The sequence below is a fragment of the Danio aesculapii genome, chromosome 8 (assembly GCF_903798145.1).
Source record: "Danio aesculapii chromosome 8, fDanAes4.1, whole genome shotgun sequence".
Taxonomy (NCBI): Eukaryota; Metazoa; Chordata; class Actinopteri; order Cypriniformes; family Danionidae; genus Danio; species Danio aesculapii.
In genome coordinates, this window is record NC_079442.1 from 34,483,497 (window position 1) to 34,504,595 (window position 21,099).

Sequence of the window (21,099 nt, forward strand, 5' to 3'; positions counted from 1 at the left end):
ACCTATTACAACTCCAGTGAACCAATAGGATCACCCAGGGTCCTAGGCGGACCCAATTGTCAGGGAGGACTCGATTTCTCATGACACCGGTCTGACACATTCGCGTGAGTGTGAATGATAGTCTATGGGGCGAAAAGTCCAGTCTGACTGCAGCTTAAGGTGTGTTTATACATAAAGAGAAGAGTGTTTCTACAGGTGTTTTATCAAGCCCACTCACCTGTGTGAAAGTGTCTGGTGCAAATGTCCAAAAACTGGTGCAAGTGTCGGATTAGATAGAGATTAAATAGTGTGTTTTCCACAGGGGGTTTGTCAAGCTCATTGTGTGAGGCACACTCAGAATTGCACAATAACATAAACTGAATTCATAAAATCATAAATCACCATTAAATCATGCAATTTTTGCAGTAATAACATAAATTGAGTTTTGATTCAAAATAAGAGAAGCTTGTGTTTATATTCGCAGTCATAATATACAGGTTTTGTGTCCTTAGTCAACATTAAACCCTATTTTTGGAGTGATTATGCAATGTTTGTGTTGATGTTATATTGAATGCCATAAATGTTATATGAATAGAATAAACACTGACATTTAAAACCTATTATCTGTGTTTGTAAAATTATCTGTATATTTTTGCGTTCATAGCACTTAATAATATTTATGCTTTTGGTAATTGGATAGCAAAGCCTGGATTATTGGATTCAGCTTGCTTTATTCTCATAAACAAGTCACTTTGGATAAAACTGTATATGATAAGAAATAGATTTAATTAATGGTTTTGTGCTGTGGCTTCTGTGAGCTGTGACCAACATGGCAATATTGGTAATCCTCTTGCAACTGAAAATATATCCACAGTCTATATTGACATATACATTTGCAATCTCTGAAAACTTGTTTAACCTATAATTATTATGTCTTTCTATTAGAAAATCTGTGGTTCCACAACAACATGCGGTTCTTCAACATCCAGTCTTAAACATAAATGTTCCAAAAGCTGCCTTTTACATTGTAGAGCTGCCCAAAGTAGGGCCACCGGGTTAAAGTTGGCCAAATGTAACCTTTGATTTGGCCCACCATCCCATCTGAGAATGTTAGAGAGTGTTGGGGCGAATGCAGATATAACAGAGATTGTCTTTTCTAATTTGACATAACATTTTTTGTGTGTTGTTTGATTGCTGAGCTACAAAAAATAAACTGAAATTAAGTGTTTCAATTAAATGTAAATGAATCTAAATTTTTAAAACATAAATTCTGTGACTCGACAAATAGAGGACTATAGAGAGACATGGGTGAGCAAATCAAGACAAAAACCAGTGCAACTCTATTCTGTTATAAATGAGATTGTTTTTACTGTAATAAGTTCATTATAAAATGTAATGTAAAATATATTGTATTAGTAAATATAAAACAATGGTGTCTGGTTATTTTAAAATATTATTAAATAAATTAGTAAATTACCAGTGGTTTCTATATTTACCTTTGGCCAACTAACCTCAATAAATTTTGGGTTTTGGCCCTTCATAAGAAAATGTTTGGGCACCCCTGGTGTAGAAGAAAATTTTGGGTTCTTAAAATACATACTTTTAGTTTAATAACTCTTAAATAACTCTTTACACCATAATGACCAGTTTAATGGAAAGAATAAATTTTAAAGGTTTTTAAAGGAACCATGGATGTGAATTAAAAAAAAAACTTTATTTCTAAGAAGAACTTTTTTATTGCAAAAAAAGATTCTTTAGATTATTAAAACCTTTAGACGTTGTACTACAACAATATTTTTCATCTAAGAACTGTTGACTGAAGGTTCTTCTATGGCCTTGATGCAAGGACTTTTTAAGACTGCATGGTACAGTATATTCTTGCCATTTCTCTCTGAATGCACGGTATTATTAAACACATTAACAAAGTGGCTTTAAAACTATTTCAGTGACTGTTTGATAGAAATACACTACTTATACACAAACTTATGTCAGTCTGGTCTGTCTTATATATCATATCCCTTTAACTGCCCCAGCAAAAAAAAAAACCTAATGTTGCTAGTTTACACACGCAATGCATTCTTTTTCAACACATCCCATAATTTCTAAAAATCAACCTCTACCAAATGGTTGATATGTCGGTTTATGGTAAAAGTAGCGGAATTAGTACATACACTGAAAAATCTGAGAATATAAAGTGTAAGACCAATTTATTTAAAAATGTGTATATGTATCAAAATAAAACATTTTTGATTACTAAATCATCTTTATTTTTTTAAGTATGCCATAAATCATTTCATATTCTCATTTATAACGTATTCTTGTTGTTTTTTTACAATAAAACCAAAGTCAAGTGTAGTAGTGCAACTGAAAGGATTATGTTTGTTTGATTATTTTATTAACCAACAATGCTGTGCGTGTAAACCTTTATTTAAAACAGTCAAAATATAATCAACCATTTATTAGTGCAGGCAGTTAAAGGGATATCTGCTCTGTTTGCACCTTATTCTGAATTATCTGACAGCTATTCACTGGGTAAAAATGAGTTGAAAGATTCTTATTAGCATCAATGCATATTTAACTCAATGAGGAAGAAAAGAGAGCTGTATTTTTTTCAACTGGTGCTATGCTGTAATCGCAAACAATCGCAGCCGCAGGAACCGCGCGAGATTCCCACGATACTGTTGTGGTGACACACTGCCACACTTTCCCACGCGCGCTCGAGCTGGCACACAGATCCTCCTTAAAGCGCGTGGCCGAGAGCTGGGGGCGCGCGCCGCTGCCTGGGGGCACGAGGCGGGCCAGTGGAGCGAGATCATGTGAGTGTCCACGCGCCGAAAGTAGGTTAGACTACAGAGAGCAGCACAGACGCGAGAGGGAAAGAGAAGAGGGCATCATTTTATTGCATAGCTGACTGTGCGCGCATTTACGCAGCAAAAATAGGCTGTGATGAAGCGGAATTTACTCTAAACAACCGGATGAGAAGAACAAGTAGGCAGTGCAATAACTTATGAGGTTTTAGTAGTTCTTTTCTTTTTGCATCGCACTGTTTTTGGAGATTTAAGAGTTTCTCTTTCGAGTTTTACTTTCGGCGCTGTGCAAATGTGCCGGAGTTATATTATTATTCGCAGATAATATACCGTCAAAATGAGAGGTAAGTTTGATGGGGAGGGAAATGCATTAATTTTAACATATTAATAGAATATTCATTAAAAGCACTAACTTTTGACAGCTATGATCGTGATTGGGGTCTGCTTTGATGTTGCACGAACTGCGTAAAATCTTAACCCAAACACGAACGAGCGCGCAGAATATCACTCAGATAATTTGCAACTGCTGGCAGTTCATGTCATTTGTTTATCAACTACTTTTAATGGTGCCTCGCTGACACGCACTGAAAATAACCAGTACACGGAAATCATAAACTTTGCATAGTTCTGTTTTGTTTCTTCGCTTGCAGGCGTGAATGGACTGCGATGAGCACAATGTAGGAAACATCTCACAATGTTGCCATGTCCACGTTTAATAAGGCGTCCAGAGATTGTTTTTCTTCTTGTTAGTTGATAAAATATCACACGAAAACAGATTAGCTGGTGTTTTGGGGATTGCATAGTTGAGCGTGTATGTAAATACGCACATCTGGTGATGTTGTGCACACAAAAGCGATGTATTTTATATTAAGATTACGATCAGTTGTCTTTGTGAAGCGTTTGAATGAGTTTAAAGTATTTTTTTTACTTTACGTCCTTTGAATTGAGTGACAGTTTAGAAGTTTAATATTTCTAATAAAATTAGCAAGAATTTTACTTCAATATTTGCTCATTTGCAAAGTATTTAGCCTGGTTATAATTTCTATATCACGGTTGGTTGTTTATCTTGCGAGATTTGGCAACACTCGTCTCACTGTAGTTACTGTTAACTGCCGCTAAGCGCACTTCATTATGTAAGAATCAAACATGTTTGAAACTGCTTAAAAAAACAATGGTCATTGTGTTTTCTTATTTAAATTTCGTGTTTACTTCATATGTGTTTAAGTTCATATATCGTATTATGCTCGTGCGCAAAGTTGTTATGCAATTGGTCACAGCTTATACCCTAACCGCCATGTTGAACTTGAGCTCTGCTTTATCGTGATAAAGCTTATCATCGAGTTCAGGGGAGACTTTCAGCAAGTGTGAGGAGTGTTTTGGGGGCACAGGGAGTGGGAGAGTATCTCTGTTGTTGTTTTTCAGTCTCAGCATGGCCGCCGGTGTGACAGTCTATCTGATACATTGACCTACTTCTGTCATTGGAGACTGCACTGTATATTACAGCAGTGAGGTAGCATAGCGGGAATTGCACAGTTTTAGGCTCGGTTTATTGTTTTCCTTATTGGCATCGTCTTTTAACCTTTACCCAGTCCTGAATCTCAGCATCATAAACAGTGTGGTAAAGGGTGTTCAATCGGACTAAACCTGAAATGCTATATGAAGGAAACAGTGCCTTCTTTGGTGCACAGGCGCAATAACACTGGCTTGAGCGGTGTGGTTTAAAGTGAATTAAGCGTTTATATTTGTCTGTATGATTGTAATAACTATGGTTTATTTTATATCAAAGCAATGTTATATCCAGCACCTATGCTTTTACAACTGGTATGTTATCAGAGCTGGGTAGTATACTGGATAGAAATTGTGGTCCATTACTGATTGCAAACTAGATTACACATGTTAGGTAATGTAATCGGACTGCTTTTTGATTAGTTTTAACCTAACTTGTTTATCACATAGATTTTATTGTTGTTTCGTGTAAAAATAGACAGAGATGACACCTTATTTAAACTGGAGTTGTATTAATTTAGTCGCAACAATGTAAAGTAATAAAAGATATTTAAAATAGATCACTTAAATTCCAAAAAATATATATATTTTTTTTTTATTGATCATAATGACTTGTGACAGTCAGAGAATCATGAACATGCAAATGTTTGTTAAATATTGTCAAATATTATTAATATTATTTAAAATACAGATTAAGTATTTTGGGTAAAAGTGTTTACCCAGACAGCAATGAACAAACCATAATAAACATTATACAGCCAACATCTCCCACATTTTTATATATATATATATATATATATATATATATATATATATATATATATATATATATATATATATATATATATATATATTCCGATTTTGCAATCTTTTACTAGTGTATGCCACTGGATACAATTAAGAGTTCAAAGCTATTTATCACATGCAACTATTTAATCAATAAAAAAGCTACTGTAATCTGATTATAAGTACATTAATATGTAATGTATAATCTAATTACATGTACTTCATTTTTTACAATCTGATTACCTAATCCAGATTACATGTAATCTGAGAGTTTTAGATTCATAGAGTTTTAGGTTCATCACTGAAATCGAATTCTGCAAACTGTTGAACTCACAAAATGTGGAAAAGCAGAATCATATGAAAAACAAAACAAGCTTTGGATATTCAGAGTGTTTCTTTTGACTTTGTGGGTCCAAAGCAAAGACACTCTTCTGTATGCAGAGCGCTGTAGCCTATAAGCCTGCATGGCTTTGAAGACTTAAGCAAAGAGCAGTCTATAAATGAATGCTGAGCAGCTTAATGCAGTGGCACTTTGACACCTGCCCATGAAGTTTCCATTCATTTAAACCACAACTTAAGCCCAGGCAATGGTAGAATGTGACTAGGCAATTGAACTACGAGGGATTAAAACCCTTCTTTTTCAAAAACAATTCCCCGTTTTTCACGATTTTATTTTTTCAGAGTGAGGCTTAGCAAGTATTGCAGCACACCGAAAGCGTTTTAGTTAATACGTCCTAAATGAAACCCAGCCTTTTCTCAAGTTTTTCCTACATGACTCATTTTTAATAACTATTACGACCAAACTAGTTTCGTTGTCTTAATATGTGCATACATCTAAAATAAAAGCACCTTTCTTTATTTTTGAATGAGACTTTTATTGTTTCCTAATCCCAATGGCATCAAGATAATTAATGCCCATCAAGAGTCACCTTACACTCCCTATCAGCTCTTGTTTTTCAACTTGGTGTTGTTACTTATACCAAAGAATTACTCAATCCCTCTGTGCATATTTAAAGAGAGTCTTGCGGTGTCATTCAACCATCTCAGTTTACTTGGTAGCTCGCTTTAAGTGATGTGGGAGAGGAAAAATCATTACAGCAGACCACAAAACTGCTTCGAAATCTCACGTACGAGTAAGCAGATGCAAATGGGACCCTGTTTGCGTGAGATCAAAGCAAACTGGCTGGCAAATATGCAAAGCGGTCTCCCGAAAACTGTCTCTAATGCAGATTTCACTTAGAAATCTCACAGGTTAGCTATGTGGTGTGTTATGCAAATGCAAGGTGCGAGTTGAACGGGACCTTTGGACGTTGCTGTAGAAAGTTGTTTGATTATGCGAGATAAAAGGGCAAAGTCTGTGCACTTGTGTTGGGTTTTTCCCAGCATCGCCCTGTGAAACTGCTGACTGGTGTTTGATGGACTGACACACTGACTAACTGACATAGAGCGGCCCAGAGCGAGGAGATAAGAAGAGCTAGATTACTAACCCCAGCTTGCCTGATAAACATAGCGCTGTAATAAATCTCCTCTTAATTAGTTTTTCGGCGGTCTGAGTGGATTCGCCTCCGGCTTCTAAAGCAGTGTTTGGATCAGTTAATCAAACAAGAGCTGTATACTTTTCATCTGGCTAAGTTAGTATTGAATTGATATCATTTGAATAATGGCATTCAAAAGATATGTCTTTAAGGATAAAGGAAAATATTTCCCTTGGCAGAAATGTTAAAAAGTTCCTGATTGTATTATCAAAACAACAAACGTATTCATTTTATGATTATGTAAGCGCCTTTATAAGGATAGTTTACTTCTAAAATCAATCATTTACTCACCTTTTACTTGTTTTAACCCTTAATGAGTGTCTGTCTTCTGTTAAACGCAAAGGAAAATATTTTAAAATTGCTGGAAATCTGTAACTGTTGACTTCCAGTGTTTTTTTTTTTCTCCTATGGAAGTAAATTATAGTTAAAAGTTTTCAACTTTCTTCAAAATATCTACTTTTGTGTTTTCATAAAGGTTTGTAACCACTTGAGGGCGAGTAAATGATGATTTATACAAATCAGTGACACATTTATTTCCAATTTTTATTAACAAATGGCTAAAATTAGTTGAAATTTTGTCTAAAAGCTGTCGAATGATCTTACCTCAGCTTTTAGGTGCGTCATACTTTCTTGTAATCAGTGCAGTATGAAAGTTTTTGTGTTATGAATGTGTATGTGAAAACAAATCAGCTGCACACCATGGTATATCCGAGGCTTGATTAAAAAGGCACCCTCCAACCATCATGCACATGAGCCATAGCTTAAAAATAGTTTTATGTGAGCGCTCCGAGACAGCTGGGACTGTGCTCGAATTTTTGACAGGCTGCCACATGTTGAGGGCAAGTGTAAGTTACAGGGTTCCTAATGAGAGTTCTGTAGATATTTCAAATGTGCACAAGTAATATATCAAGCCTGTCATATATACGCACCTCTTGCCTCTTATGTCACTGATTAAAGAAAACAGATTCAAAGTTGTTTAAAGAGAGGAGTAGTATAAATTGAAATTGAAAAGTTTTCTTAATGATGTTTGATTGGGTGGTTCCACCTTAAAACATGCCAAGAGCAGGAAAAAGGAGAAACAAATTTTTTTTAATCTGATTACAACGCTTGCGAGGCTACCGCACAAGCGCCTCCCTCGGCTCAGTAGGAAAGTGTGTCAGTAGAACAGCTCAGCCACATAGCCTGACCGTGCTACGCAGGTGAGTGGCATGTGAGTCGGCGAGTCAGAATCAAAGCCACTCTGTCACGAGCCAATGGGAAGGTGGGAGGGGCGGGATGGAGGAACGCTCGTCACTGCGTTGCTAGGGTGATCTCCTCTGAATGAGTGTGTTCGTGGAATGTAGCCAGACAGCAGTTATATAACACAGGCAGGGTGGGGGCCGGGGGCTCAGAATGGGGTAGAAGGAGAGAGAGAGAGAGAGAGAGAGAGAGAGAGGGAGCTAACGAAAAAGAATGAATATGTTCCATTTAGTAATTCCACTGACAGATTGCATTATGAAATAAACTTTATTTTCATTATCTGTGCTACAGGAGAGTGTGTTGTTTAGCTTTTGGAAATTGTATATCTTTTTTTCTCCCTCGTCCTCCATTTCTCACATGCATCAACAAGCATTTGGGCCGAAGTGTTGGTCATTAAACCCGGATGGCCGGTTCTCTTTGTCACAACACGTTACCTAAGATGTTGCATCATTGCTCAAACCATCCAGATTATCAGACCATGTTTGCTGGAAAAAACTTTTCTTTTATTGGGGATCCATCATATATTATTTGACTTAATGGGTAAAACTTCTTAACCTTGGGTCTTCATAATAGATTAATTTTATCAACCTGCAATTTTGTGGTTACATTTCTGCTGTGATAAATTGTTCAACAACTTCTTTCTCATGGTATATATTCAGTTTTGTTTGTTTCTTAGGCACTCTTTGCCATCAAAGACGCTATTCATGAACCTGCAGCTGTTTATAATTCTCATACAGAGCATCACAATCCGCTTAATTCCAGCGGAACGGTGCCAAGCCGAGAGCGAGCTTTGTTTATAAAGCTGTATTTGATTCTGCCATCCAAGGACTTGTGTTATGTCATCCTGAGTGGGTCAAACCTTCAGTCTTTGAATATGAGCTGTAAGCTCTTGACCCTGCTTATTGTGCATTAGCTGTTCATTGTTAACGCTGAAAGACTATGACAGTAGTAAAGTTTCCACTTCCCCGAGTCAAAGCAGACCTTCAGGCTCTGTTCGGCCTTTAATTCTGTTATTGAATGATCGCACTGAGATCAATGAGCCAAACTAGCAATGCCTCAGCAAAGTACGTAGCTTGCTTTAGAAATTCAATGTACAGTTGATAGCTGATGGCTTTTAATGCTTTGAATCAGGACTTCTCTATAGGTGATGGATGAGTGTGTCACACTAGAGCTAATGTTTTAATCTCTTCTCTTTCTTGTAGCTCAAATCGAAGTAATCCCATGCAAGATTTGCGGGGACAAATCATCAGGCATCCACTATGGGGTGATCACTTGTGAAGGCTGCAAGGTAAGCAAACATCCTTTCGTTTATCATCATTTCTGCTCAGTTTAGCCAAAAATGACAAATCATTTACTCATCCTCATGTTACTTTAAATGTTTATTTCTTGGTTTGAACTGTTTTTGTCCATACATTGAAAGTCAAAAGGGTTTAAAACAACACTAGATCCTCACTGATTGTCATTATATGAATTGATTGTTATTGATTGTTATGAATTGAAATAATATGATTTTTTAAAATATCTTGGTATCTTTGAGAAAGAATAATATTGGTCACAGTATGTGTGTGAGTAAATGATGGTAGAACTCATTTTTGGTTGATCTATTACTTTAAGAAGCCTAAAATTGGTCTAAAGGCTTCTGTCCATCTGAGAAAAACGGTGTTAAAATATACAAGACTTGTTTAAATGTAGAGCACCCTGTAGTTACACCCTGCTGACGTCTTCCGCCTGTTCCCTGAAACTGTAAACAATACAGCTCCTTTATCTGATTGGCTTTTTGACCAGTCAGAAATCTCAGTCTGCTTGTATTTGACCACAGGACACAACAAGTGTGCCAGAGCCGGTCTAATGTTTCAGACTCCCTTCCCTTGCCAAATGCCAAATTTGTATTAAACAACATTGCATTGCATTAATACATCATCTGGTGGCTGAATCCATACAGACAACCCTTGCAATTTTTATACAAAAAGATTTTTGGGTAAACTATCTTGTCCTTTACTCACCCTCAACTTGTTTCTGTCTTCTGTTGAACACAAAAGAAAATAGTCTGAAAGTTGGAAACTGGTAGCCATTGATTTCCCTTGTATTTGACATTCTGTTGAAGAAAGTGGTTACTGGTTTCCAACGTTCTTCAAAATTCCTTCCTTTTTGATCAACAGGATAAGGAATTTTGAGTCCCTTTCGTTCAAGATACAACAGATTTTACATTGTAAACCTTAATATGACATTTAATCCATATTTACGAAATAAAATAAAATGCAATCTCTTCTCAATCTCACATCTTTTTTCTTTTTTTTATTTATCAAAGGGCTTCTTCCGCCGAAGTCAGCAGAACAATGCTATGTACTCCTGCTCAAGGCAGAGGAACTGCATTATTGACCGAACGAATCGCAACCGCTGCCAGCATTGCCGCCTGCAGAAGTGTCTGGCACTGGGCATGAGCCGCGATGGTGAGTCTAATCTTTCCCCAAAAGCAAATTTACTGCACTTATTAGACATACTGTGAAAAAAAAAAAATCAAAGGGGGGCTAATAATTCTGACTTCAACTGTATATATTTCTAATTTTGGAGCTGTGGTGTTTTTCCATATCTTCAAACACCACCACGCCTTCATTGCATGTCGGCATAGTCTTCTGAGGTGAAAGTTATACATGAAATAAAGAAAAAATACACGCAGTTTCTCCTACCGCAGTAAATTACGTTTTTACTGTTGATATTTGTCACCAGTTAATCAGGAAGTGACGATTTCTTTCTCTTTGACTCACTGGATGGAAACGCTGCTTTATTCGCACATCTTTTATGCGATATTCCTGTTTTGCACATAAATTTAATTCGCTTTTTCGGATGGAAACATAGCTATGGTCTGTGTGAATTTAAGATCCTCCTATTACTTCTGGCTACTTGTTAAAAAACATGACAGTAGCTTCAGTTTCTATCTCCCTTGTACCCATTTTGAGTTTTTGAGTCTTTATTAACAGTCAAGTCTAATCAAGTATAGGTCTTGTAATATTTTAGTTTATTTTATTTTTCCTTCCTTATTTGTAATGGTTGTACGCTTCTGTCTGTCTTTATTTTTTGTTAAAAAAAAAAAAAGTTTGTGTAGTTTGTATGATGATGAAGGTCGTTCTTCTATGCATATGAAGTGCCTCTATAAATGAAGTGGGCACATACAACTGGCCAAAAGTTGTAAAAAAGCAAAACTGTAACAACACCACAGCTCCAAAATTAGAAATATATACAGTTGAAGTCAGAATTATTATATTTCCCAAATTATGTTTAACAGAGCAAAGAAATTTTCACAGTATGTCTGATAATATTTTTTCTTCTGGAGAAAGTCTTATTTGTTTTATTTTGGCTAGAATAAAAGCAGTTTTAAATTTTTTGAAGCATTTTATTTGTTTATTATTTAATATTGTCACTACATGTGATATATCCATCTTGGAAGCTCTTCATCAGATGTCTTAATTTCATAAAATATGAACAAATTCTAAAATCTAACATTAATCTTTCCTCTTTTTTTTCCTCTGCAGCGGTGAAGTTTGGCCGCATGTCAAAAAAGCAGCGAGACAGTCTCTACGCCGAGGTTCAGAAGCACCAGCAGTCCCAGGAGCGAGCAGGGGGTCTTGTCAACGGTATATCCGGCCACACTGGTGACGAGTCTGGAGAGAACGGCAACGGTCACAGTCGGGCCTACAGTCGGGGCTCCAGCACCACCCTCAGCGATCTGGATGACATAACCACACTACCAGACGGTCTCCTCTTTGACCTGCCGCTCACACCGGAGGAAGCTGCCGATTACTGCAGTTTAGAGTTATTGGGAGGAAGCGGCGGAAGCAGTTCGTCTTCCCAGAGTTCTCCTGAGTCAAACAGACAAGAGTTTGGTGACGTGACGCACATCAAACACGAGTATATGAGCCCACACGACTCTGGACTCTTCACTCGCTCAATACTTAATCCACCTGAAGGCTGTTCGTTGATGGAAATAGGTTAGTAGAGAGTAATATTAGGTATTTTTATTTTACGTTATAGTATATAGACTACCATTTAAATGTTTAGGGTCACTATGATTTTTTTTAATGATGTGAAAAATTCACTTATTCATACCAAGGCTGCGTTTATTTGGTTATATTTTTACAGATTTAAACCTCATTAGTGCAATGTTGCATTATCCCGCAGACATCAGTTATGTTTATTTAAAGCTCAGCAAACATTGTTATTATCATCGAACACTTTTTTTAAAGTTAAAATCTATTTTGCAGTTAAATATAATTATTAAATACATATTTTTGTCCGGATGCTTTGATGAATGTTAAAGAATGCCATTTATATGAAATAGAAATTATTAAATATGTCGTTACTCTACATTTTTATAAGTTTAATAATTAAATTTATGAACAAAACATTACTTCTTTTTAAAAAGATTTATTTATCAGATTTTTGACAGTAAAAGAAAATAAAAGTACAAAATGTATTTAAAAAAACACGCTATAACCTTCATATTGTGCAACACACAGTATAGGATTTGCATAAACAATATATGATGTGCATCCATTTTACAAATTAAGCATATAAATAGGTCAGTACTGAAGGTTGAGGTTGGCAGTATGGTGTATTAAGTAAAATAAAGAATGATAAGAAAGAGAAAAGGGAAAATATATTAAACTGAATAGGCTGGGGTGGCAACCATTCATTCTACAGTAACTCCTTCAAGTTTCAGAGATTTAACATACTCCAAAAATGGCAACCAAATGTAAGAAAAGTTGATCACTGAACAAATTAACTAAAAATAAGGCATCTTCAATCCATTGAGTATGTGGATTGAGGAGACTTCCACTGCAACAAAATACACCACCTAGCTAATAATGACAGAAAAGCTATTAATTCAGAAAAATAAAATGGTAACTCACAGTCAGGGGGTAGAACTCCAAACAGACCAACTAATGGAGAGGGATCAATTTTAATAGATGTAATTTCTGAAAATGAATCAAAAACAGACTCCCAAAAAGGAAACCAAGCAGGACAGGTCCAAAACATGTGAACTAGGATTGCAGCTTCAGCATGACACTAACATAACTTTTTTAATGAAGAAAGTATTCTTACTGACCGCAAAGTTTGGAACAGTAGTTTATATGCACAAGGACTTTTAATTTTTAGCATATCAGCCCAAGGGCTTCCGGGGACCTGTCTTTCCATTACAAAATTGTCACGTTTAAGATCTGATTTCTTTAAAAATCAGATCTTCACTGCCTGTAAGATATACTATATGAAGTGGGTCTCAGATCGGACAAGAGGCACTGTATTAAACTCCATTTCCCCCTGCCATGTCTTTAAAATATGACAGTTTATTTTACTCCAATATTTTCAATGGAATTTCTGCGCTAACCTGTTGCTACTGATGGTGCTAGTAGTTACAACGGTCTTTCATCTCATTTTACGCTTGAACAATTAAATGAATGCTTAAGTCTATTTAACTGAATGTATAGTGGTTACATTACAACATCGATGCTGAAAATTGAAAATAGTCACATTAAGCTTTTGGCTTTAAAACTCTAGCTGTGCATAGAGTCCATAGTACTATTTTACTGTGTATTACTGGAAAAATAAACATATAATCAAGTATAATTATCAACCAAGTTGATACTGATTCATTTAAAATACAAATATCTGCTGTTATATTACATATATCACCTACATTTCTTATGCCAGTTGTCAAGATGTATGTCATATAATATAAATGTATGCTTCTTTTAGAACGGATCACACAAAATGTGATAAAATCCCACATTGAGACAAGTCAGTACAGCACAGAAGAACTGAAAAGATTAGCCTGGACCCTCTACACACCTGAAGAGATCCGTGTCTACCAAAACAAGGTAATTGGCAATGAGATGCATCATTCTCTATAATAACATCAGGTGTAACGGCATGTTTTATCATATGTACATTGTGATCCTAGCAATTACCCTACCTTACATTCCACTTGAATGATTCTGACAGAATACAATTGTTCCTGTCCTCATTTTTTAAGAGCCTAATTAAAAATGCATTAAAATACGTCAATTGCACAGTATACCTGCAATCTGAAAATGGGTGGAAGGTTTTAACAAATATTTTCTTATCCAAGCCCACAGAGATGCTGTGGCAGCAGTGTGCTGTGCAACTCACCAACGCCATTCAGTATGTGGTGGAGTTTGCCAAGCGAATCTCTGGATTCATGGACTTGTCTCAAAATGACCAGATTATCCTTCTAAAAGCAGGTCAGAATCAACTGTGCGCAAGAAATGAGCAAATCAGTGTTATCTTTAATGAATACCTGTGTATGTATCTTGTAATACAGTACATTTATGAAATGTGACCTTGGACCACAAAAGCTATAGACCATTTTGAGGGATATAAACAATAACTAGTCTTAACGTATTTCCTGTTTTACATTTTTTATTAATTTCTATAGCTGCAGAGAATCCAAAATAATGTTATGATAGCTGTTTTAACATTAAGATATGATTGGATTGGCTCTTGTACCAGTTATGAAATAGTTTGACAGCAAGCAGTAAATGTTCATGGGCCAGTGACATCGCCATATTGAAATGGTCTATATGAATGGCAGTAACCAAAAGTACTGTACATCCTATGGGTCAAAATTATCATTGTTTATTTTATACTAAAAATCATTAGAATATTAAGATTATGTTCCCTCAAGACATTTTGTTTCTTCTTTGCATGTAAAACTTCCTTCTTTACACATGTCAAAACAAATATTTTGATTAGTATTAGGCATTGCTATGCACTTAATTTGGACAATATGTGCAGAATTTAGATTTTATTGAACCCTCAGATTCCAGATTTCCAAAATAGTTGTATCTCTGCCAGATATTTTCAAATCTTAACAAACCATACATCAATGGAAAGCTTAATTATTCAAATGGTATGGTATATAAACCACATTTTAAAAAAAATATGACTGGTTTTGTGGTCCAGGGTCACAAATAACACTAGTATATTTTAGTTTTGACTAAATGTATTCTTTCTTTCTCGTCTGTGCTCTAACAATCGCTCTTTTGTCGTTTTCTCTCATTCTTTTGTCCTGCTTGTGTCCTCCCTTTGTGCATTGTGTGGTTTTCCTTTTATTTAAATGGAAACAAAAAACACTTTTGTCTTATTTTCCCTCTTTAAAACAACCATCATACTGACATCACTCTTCATCTGTGAAATGATGACTGTTTTAATGGATCGCTTTTGTAATTTGTGGAATTAAATCCCACTTGTTTTTTGTTTTCCTCTGTGTTTGTGTGGAGCATTCGTTTGCCTGTCTCTCCCCTCTGCCCCCCTCAATCCTGCTTTTCCTTTGTCCAACTTCTATGTGGCGCTGGCCATCCAGGCTGCTTGGACGTGCTTTTGATCCGAATGTGTCGGGCCTACAACCCCATCAACAACACGCTGTTGTTCGATGGAAAGTTTGCAAGCCCACAGCTGTTCAAAGCACTCGGTGAGTCTCCTCCCTGAACCTTTCACACAGTTTGACACCTTGTAGCATTTCAAAGGGCATGTGTGTGCAATTAACCTGAGCAATGGTACACTAAGTGCTGTAAAATCATATGAAGTTGTGGTTACTCTTTAAATAGACTTAAACAAACATCAATTTAAGGGGAAAATAGGTCAATTGAAATCTTTCCAGGTCAGTTGAATGTTTGCTAATGTTCCCGACTGTTTCCCTTTTACTGTTACGTTCTGCAAATTAGAGTGTTATTTTTGATTTCTTCATTTTTGCATGTATTTTTTCTGTTTGTAGGTTGTGATGATCTTGTGAGCGCTGTGTTTGAGATGGCTAAAACCCTCAGTCGGCTGCAGCTGTCGGAAGAAGAGATGGCTCTATTTACTGCTACTGTGCTTCTGTCTCCAGGTAGTTTTCCTCATAGCTTTAAAATAATTTTTTTTACTTTTGTAGCCACTGTAAAGAATTCTTTGCCAGACATTTGAGTTTTTTTATTTCACAGACCGACCTTGGTTGACAGATGCCCAGAAAGTGCAGAAGCTTCAGGAGAAGGTCTATGTTGCTTTGCAACACTATCTTCATAAAAGCGGTGTCCATGAGGAGAAACTGGCCAAGGTAATGAGACAAAAACAAGTTCATATTGTGTGCTGTTGAATATGAGCATCACTACTCCTGTGTGCATTATTTTCTAATAATACAATGGGTGATTGTCAATTATTTTAATTTTAAATTATCACTTATTTATTTAACAACATACTTTACATGCCAGTTTGCACATAACAGCTGTACATATAACGTTGTATATAGTAATATACCTGCACAAACTGTACACCTGTCAATTTATATATTTGCATTCACACTTCTATTTTTAAAATATAATTATTATCTGTTTTTGTCCTGTCTCTGTAATTCTGTTTGTTTGTTTGTTTGTTAGACTTTATTAACCCCAAAGGGAAATTCACGTCACAGCAGAGCTTTCCATACTAAAGATAGATCAAATAAGTTACATACAGTTGCAATCAGAATTATTAACCCCCCTGAATTATTAGCCTCCCTGTTTATTTTTTCCCCCAATTTTTGTTTACGGAGAGAAGATTTTTTTCAACACATTTCTACATAATAGTTTTAATAACTCATCTCTAATAACTGATTTATTTTATCTTTGTCATGATGACAGTAAATAATATTTGACTAGATATTTTTCAAGATACTTCTATACAGCTTAAAGTGACATTTAAAGGCTTAACTAGGTTAATTAGGTTAACTAGGCTGGTTAGGGTAATTAGGCAAGTTATTGTATAATGATGGTTTGTTCTGTAGACTATCTATTTGTTCTGTAGGTTTGTTGATTTTTGTAGACTAAAAAATATAGCCTAAAGGGGCTAATAATATTGACCCTAAAAAGGCTTTTAAAAAATTAAAAACTGCTTCTATTCTAGCTGAAATAAAACAAATAAGACTTTCTCCAGAAGAAAAAATATTATCAGACATACTGTGAAAATTTCCTTGCTCCGTTAAACATCATTTGGAAAATATTTTTAAAAAGAAATTCAAAGGAAATTTAATAATTCTGATTGCAACTGTATAAATAAAAACAATAATAAAATTACATTCATATTGCACACCTTAGTTTCAAACAAGTAGACACTTGTCCATATATAATACTATTACAGTTTAGCATAATTCATCTAGTATGACTTTGGTAATACAATCTGATCTGAATTCTTTTGCTCTGTAGAAGCTCTGTCATGAAAACAAATTCCTCTTATGTGTGAACATACCTGGCAATAAAGCTCTTTCTGATTCTGATGAGAAGATCAGAGCTGTCAAAATAAGCATGTGCAGTTAATAAATATAATTATACCCTTTTTTTGTACACTATAGACACTTTTACTTTAACTATTTTGCTAAAACTACTAATACTCAAATGGTATTACTACAATGGGTGATTGTCACTTATTTTTATTTTTTATATATATAGTAGGGTTGGGTCGATAGACTATGCCATCATCCAGCGTCAGTGGCCAATAGACATCACGATGCTAAGCCGACATCGCGATCCTCCGCCCCGCACTCATCGCAGCAGCAACCCGCTCGCAAAAAAATACACTTAGGCTCGTTTACACTACTGCATCTTAGTTTTAAAATGGCATTTTAGAATGAAAATAATCCACGTCCACGCTGGCTTTTCATCTAGCATTTCTGAAAAGCCCTCCTTCCACATTATACTGCTGAAAGCGCACATCACGTGACCACACATACATACAGGCATATGCGCACGTCTGAGCTCCAGGCAGTCAGGGGGTGCTTTGAGCACAAAACCCCAGAGTGCAGTGCACGTCGGACAGTTTATCAAGGATGTACCGCTGGATTGCGTCTCACTATAGTTGTTAAACGTGATGTTTAATTAATCTTGTCTCTGACGACTCTTCGGTCTTTTGAATCTATCAGTTAACGTGTGACAGCATCAGTACACTGCTTCAATCTTTTGCTTTCACGCTTGTACTTAGTCATTTTAGCGAAAACCTCAGATACTGTTGGTTGGTTGCTGTAGCTTGTGCACCTTTTTTTACCAACAAAGTTTGTCGACAGCATTATAACACACAGATCACTTTGCTTATTCATGCCAGAGTCCTGTGGAAAAAGTGATTGACGGGTGGTAATTTTTGTGTAATTTATCTCTATTTATTTATATTATACAAATGTATAATTTGGTTATGGGTAAAACAACGACCATGTGGGTCAGGTAGTTGAAACGGTAGGCTACATATAATTAATTCATTATGAATTAATTAATTATTCATAAATTACCTAATTCGCCGCCGCCTATGACAACGATGTTATCGTCCATTGCGATGTTTCACATTAGACATCGCACAATGCCAAATTGGTCAACATCGCCCAACCCTAATATATAGTTATTATATTTTGGGATAATATTTCACAATATCACTGTTTTACTGTTGTTGTTTTTACTATAAATTCAGCCTTTGTAAACTGAAGAAATTCTATAAAACAAATTAAAATTTAAAAAAGAATTTATCCAATATGTTGGAAATGATATAACTGTCTTTCCTCCTTCTATTTGTTCAATAGATGGTCTCCAAGTTACCCATGATGAAGTCTATTTGCAATCTCCATATTGATAAGCTGGAGTTTTTCCGCCTCCTTCACCCAGAAACAGCCTACAACTTCCCTGCTCTCTACAGAGAGGTTTTCTGCAGCGAGATCACCTTCCCAGACTCCACCGAGGGCTAACATTTCTGAAAGTGTCATATTGGCTTAGAGGAAAGAAAGAGGTAGAAAGAGTTAAAGAAAGACAGGAATGGAGGTAGATGGATATGTGTTTGAGAAAAACCAGCAACACACTGACAATCTTGCACGTTACACTTTAGGACTCCATCTATAACCTCTCTCCTGATGGAGTGATTCACTCCTCTATTTCAACAGGACCCAGATTTCTTCTAAGATGCTGTTAAATGACAGCTGTCTAAGGTGCTGGCTACTATTACTCACGCTACCTACATATAATGACTCAAGTAGAGTAAATTATATATTTAATAATTCTTTATAAAGAGTACTCGATTTAACTCGGAGCTTTAGGACTCCCTAAAACATTAAGTGCTTGAAAAGTCAGCATTTCCCTGCACCAGTTTCAAAAGTACTCTTAGGAAGAGAACTATGAATGTAACCCAACTGACATGTGGCAAAGCCTCAGGATTAAGACAGAATGTATTATGAATTCCTGCCCCAAATGTAAAACAAGCTCTTAATGCTTGGTTTCTGTTAATAAACAGTTTTGAAACTGTTTAAAGGGACCAATGCTTGCATGCCTGCAGTCGTAAATGTCACATGAGCACCTTTTCACGGAACAAACACTAACGTAAAGTGCACCACATGTGCAGCGATGTTTTGTTTTTGAGTTTAAAAGATGCAACTAAGCTAACCAACACCTCATCCTTTTACCCCTTTCCCACACACTTGGATGCCACTTGGATACAGATATTAGATGATATTTTGATATCCTTATTTGATCAGAAACTACATGTGCGTAGGACGATAAATGTATCTGAGAATATATTTATAAACAGAGCCTGTAGATAGCGTATGTCGGTGGAGGACTAGTTAGATAGAAAGTTGCACCTTAGTGCGAATGTTTTTTAAGCCCCTTCAGGAGTGAATTCTGGGCTGGAGTTGTAATGCTGATTTCGAAAGCTTTAGATCTTCAGTAGATGCAGGTGGACAGCACTTAAATACTCCAACATAAAAGGACTTTGCTGGAGAAAGACTTTTCTGTTGCCCCATAATCAGATGGCGAAAAGACAATGCCACTATGTGGGAGACTGAAGTCCGACTATTTGAGTGTGTGGCACACCACTCAAATGACTGCTGGGATCAGGAAAACACAAAAAAACATGGAAGTGGATGGAAGGAACCATATTTTTATAGAGACAACTGACAACTGGGCTTGCCGACAGTCACGAGGACACAATGGAAATATGATTATTTGGACTTTTTTTTTCTGCTTCGGCTGTGAGGATAAGTGGAATCGCAGGCCATACCTCATGCATAGTGTCTGATGTGGGGATCAGTGTTGTGTTGCTGTGTGATTACCCCCTCCCTCATCCCTTTACCTTTAGTGTTCACATATAGCACAACTATTGACAGAGCCATCAGCTACCCCCCTGAGTTTGGGAAACAGTTAGTTTGTGTTTCAAAATGTTAAGTACAAATGGAGCAAAAACATTGCTAGTTACACAGAATTGGCCAATTCTGTGTAAACCTAGCAGTCTCCGACCTCAAGGGCCACGCTAGCAACTGGTGCTGGAAGATGAGGTCCTGAGCATCCATTAGTGCGCACACCTCCCAGAAATGAATATTTGAATCCTGCTCGGACTGGGTTAAATAGGACTATGAGTGTTAAATTGGTGCCGTGACCCAGATGAAAGTGGGGTTTAAGGGGGTGAGTGTAACAAAGCCCAGCTAGTTGGAGCTTTGTAAATCTATCTCACTTCCATGATGCAAAGAATGCAGTCTAGTTCAGTGTTACTCACACACATTCCTGGAGGACCACCAGCTCTGCTCATTTTCCATGTCTCCTTAACCAAACACATTTTATTCGGATCGTCAACTCATTAGCACAGATAGAAAGACCATAGGTGTGACAGACAAAGGAGACATCCAAAACATGCTGTGTTGGTGGTCCTCCAGGAACATGGTTGAGAAACACTTGTCTAGATGATGCTGATTCTAATCCCATTTGAAGGCTAGGGAACGGAGTGGTTAAATTGGTGCCGTAACCCAGATGGAGGTACAGTTTAGCGGGGTGAGAGTAATTGAGTAAGACTCAAGAGACACAATAGCTAACTGATCCAAAAGGCTGCAGTCTTTTAGTGCTCATGTTAGTGCGCTTGCCTCCCAGTGTTGGTTTGAATCCCACTCTGTGTGAGGTTAGTAGGACCCAGAGGGGTTACATAAACTATCCACAGACTGAAAGCAGCCTCCATTTTTTTTTCTGAATCAGGAAGTGCAGATTTGTCTCAGGGGAGATTTAGGAGTGGCCCAGAAACCGGAATGCCAACTAAAGTTGGGAGATTACAGGGTATGAAAGATGTTTCGAATGTCTGATAAGTATAAACCTCCTGTTTCCTGACAGTTAAACTTAACAAGCTCGCCTTTGTTTATTTTTTTAGCACTGCTGGAACAGTGCCTAACTGTATATTTTCTTGTAAGATTTTATATGGTTGGTGTAATA

General features: G+C 36.5%; 1 protein-coding gene across 1 annotated transcript; it reads left to right on the top strand.

Moving 5' to 3' along the window:
* The first annotated feature begins 2,808 nt into the window (after nucleotides 1-2,808).
* Nucleotides 2,809-20,106, top strand: rorca (RAR-related orphan receptor C a). The gene is made up of 10 exons (XM_056463810.1): nucleotides 2,809-3,130; nucleotides 9,055-9,140; nucleotides 10,161-10,302; nucleotides 11,383-11,838; nucleotides 13,604-13,725; nucleotides 13,977-14,109; nucleotides 15,231-15,338; nucleotides 15,642-15,752; nucleotides 15,847-15,959; nucleotides 18,441-20,106. Exons 1-10 carry the CDS (start codon nucleotides 3,124-3,126, stop codon nucleotides 18,600-18,602), a joined length of 1,440 nt encoding a protein of 479 aa, XP_056319785.1. The 5' UTR covers nucleotides 2,809-3,123; the 3' UTR covers nucleotides 18,603-20,106.
* Nucleotides 20,107-21,099: the final 993 nt, after the last annotated feature.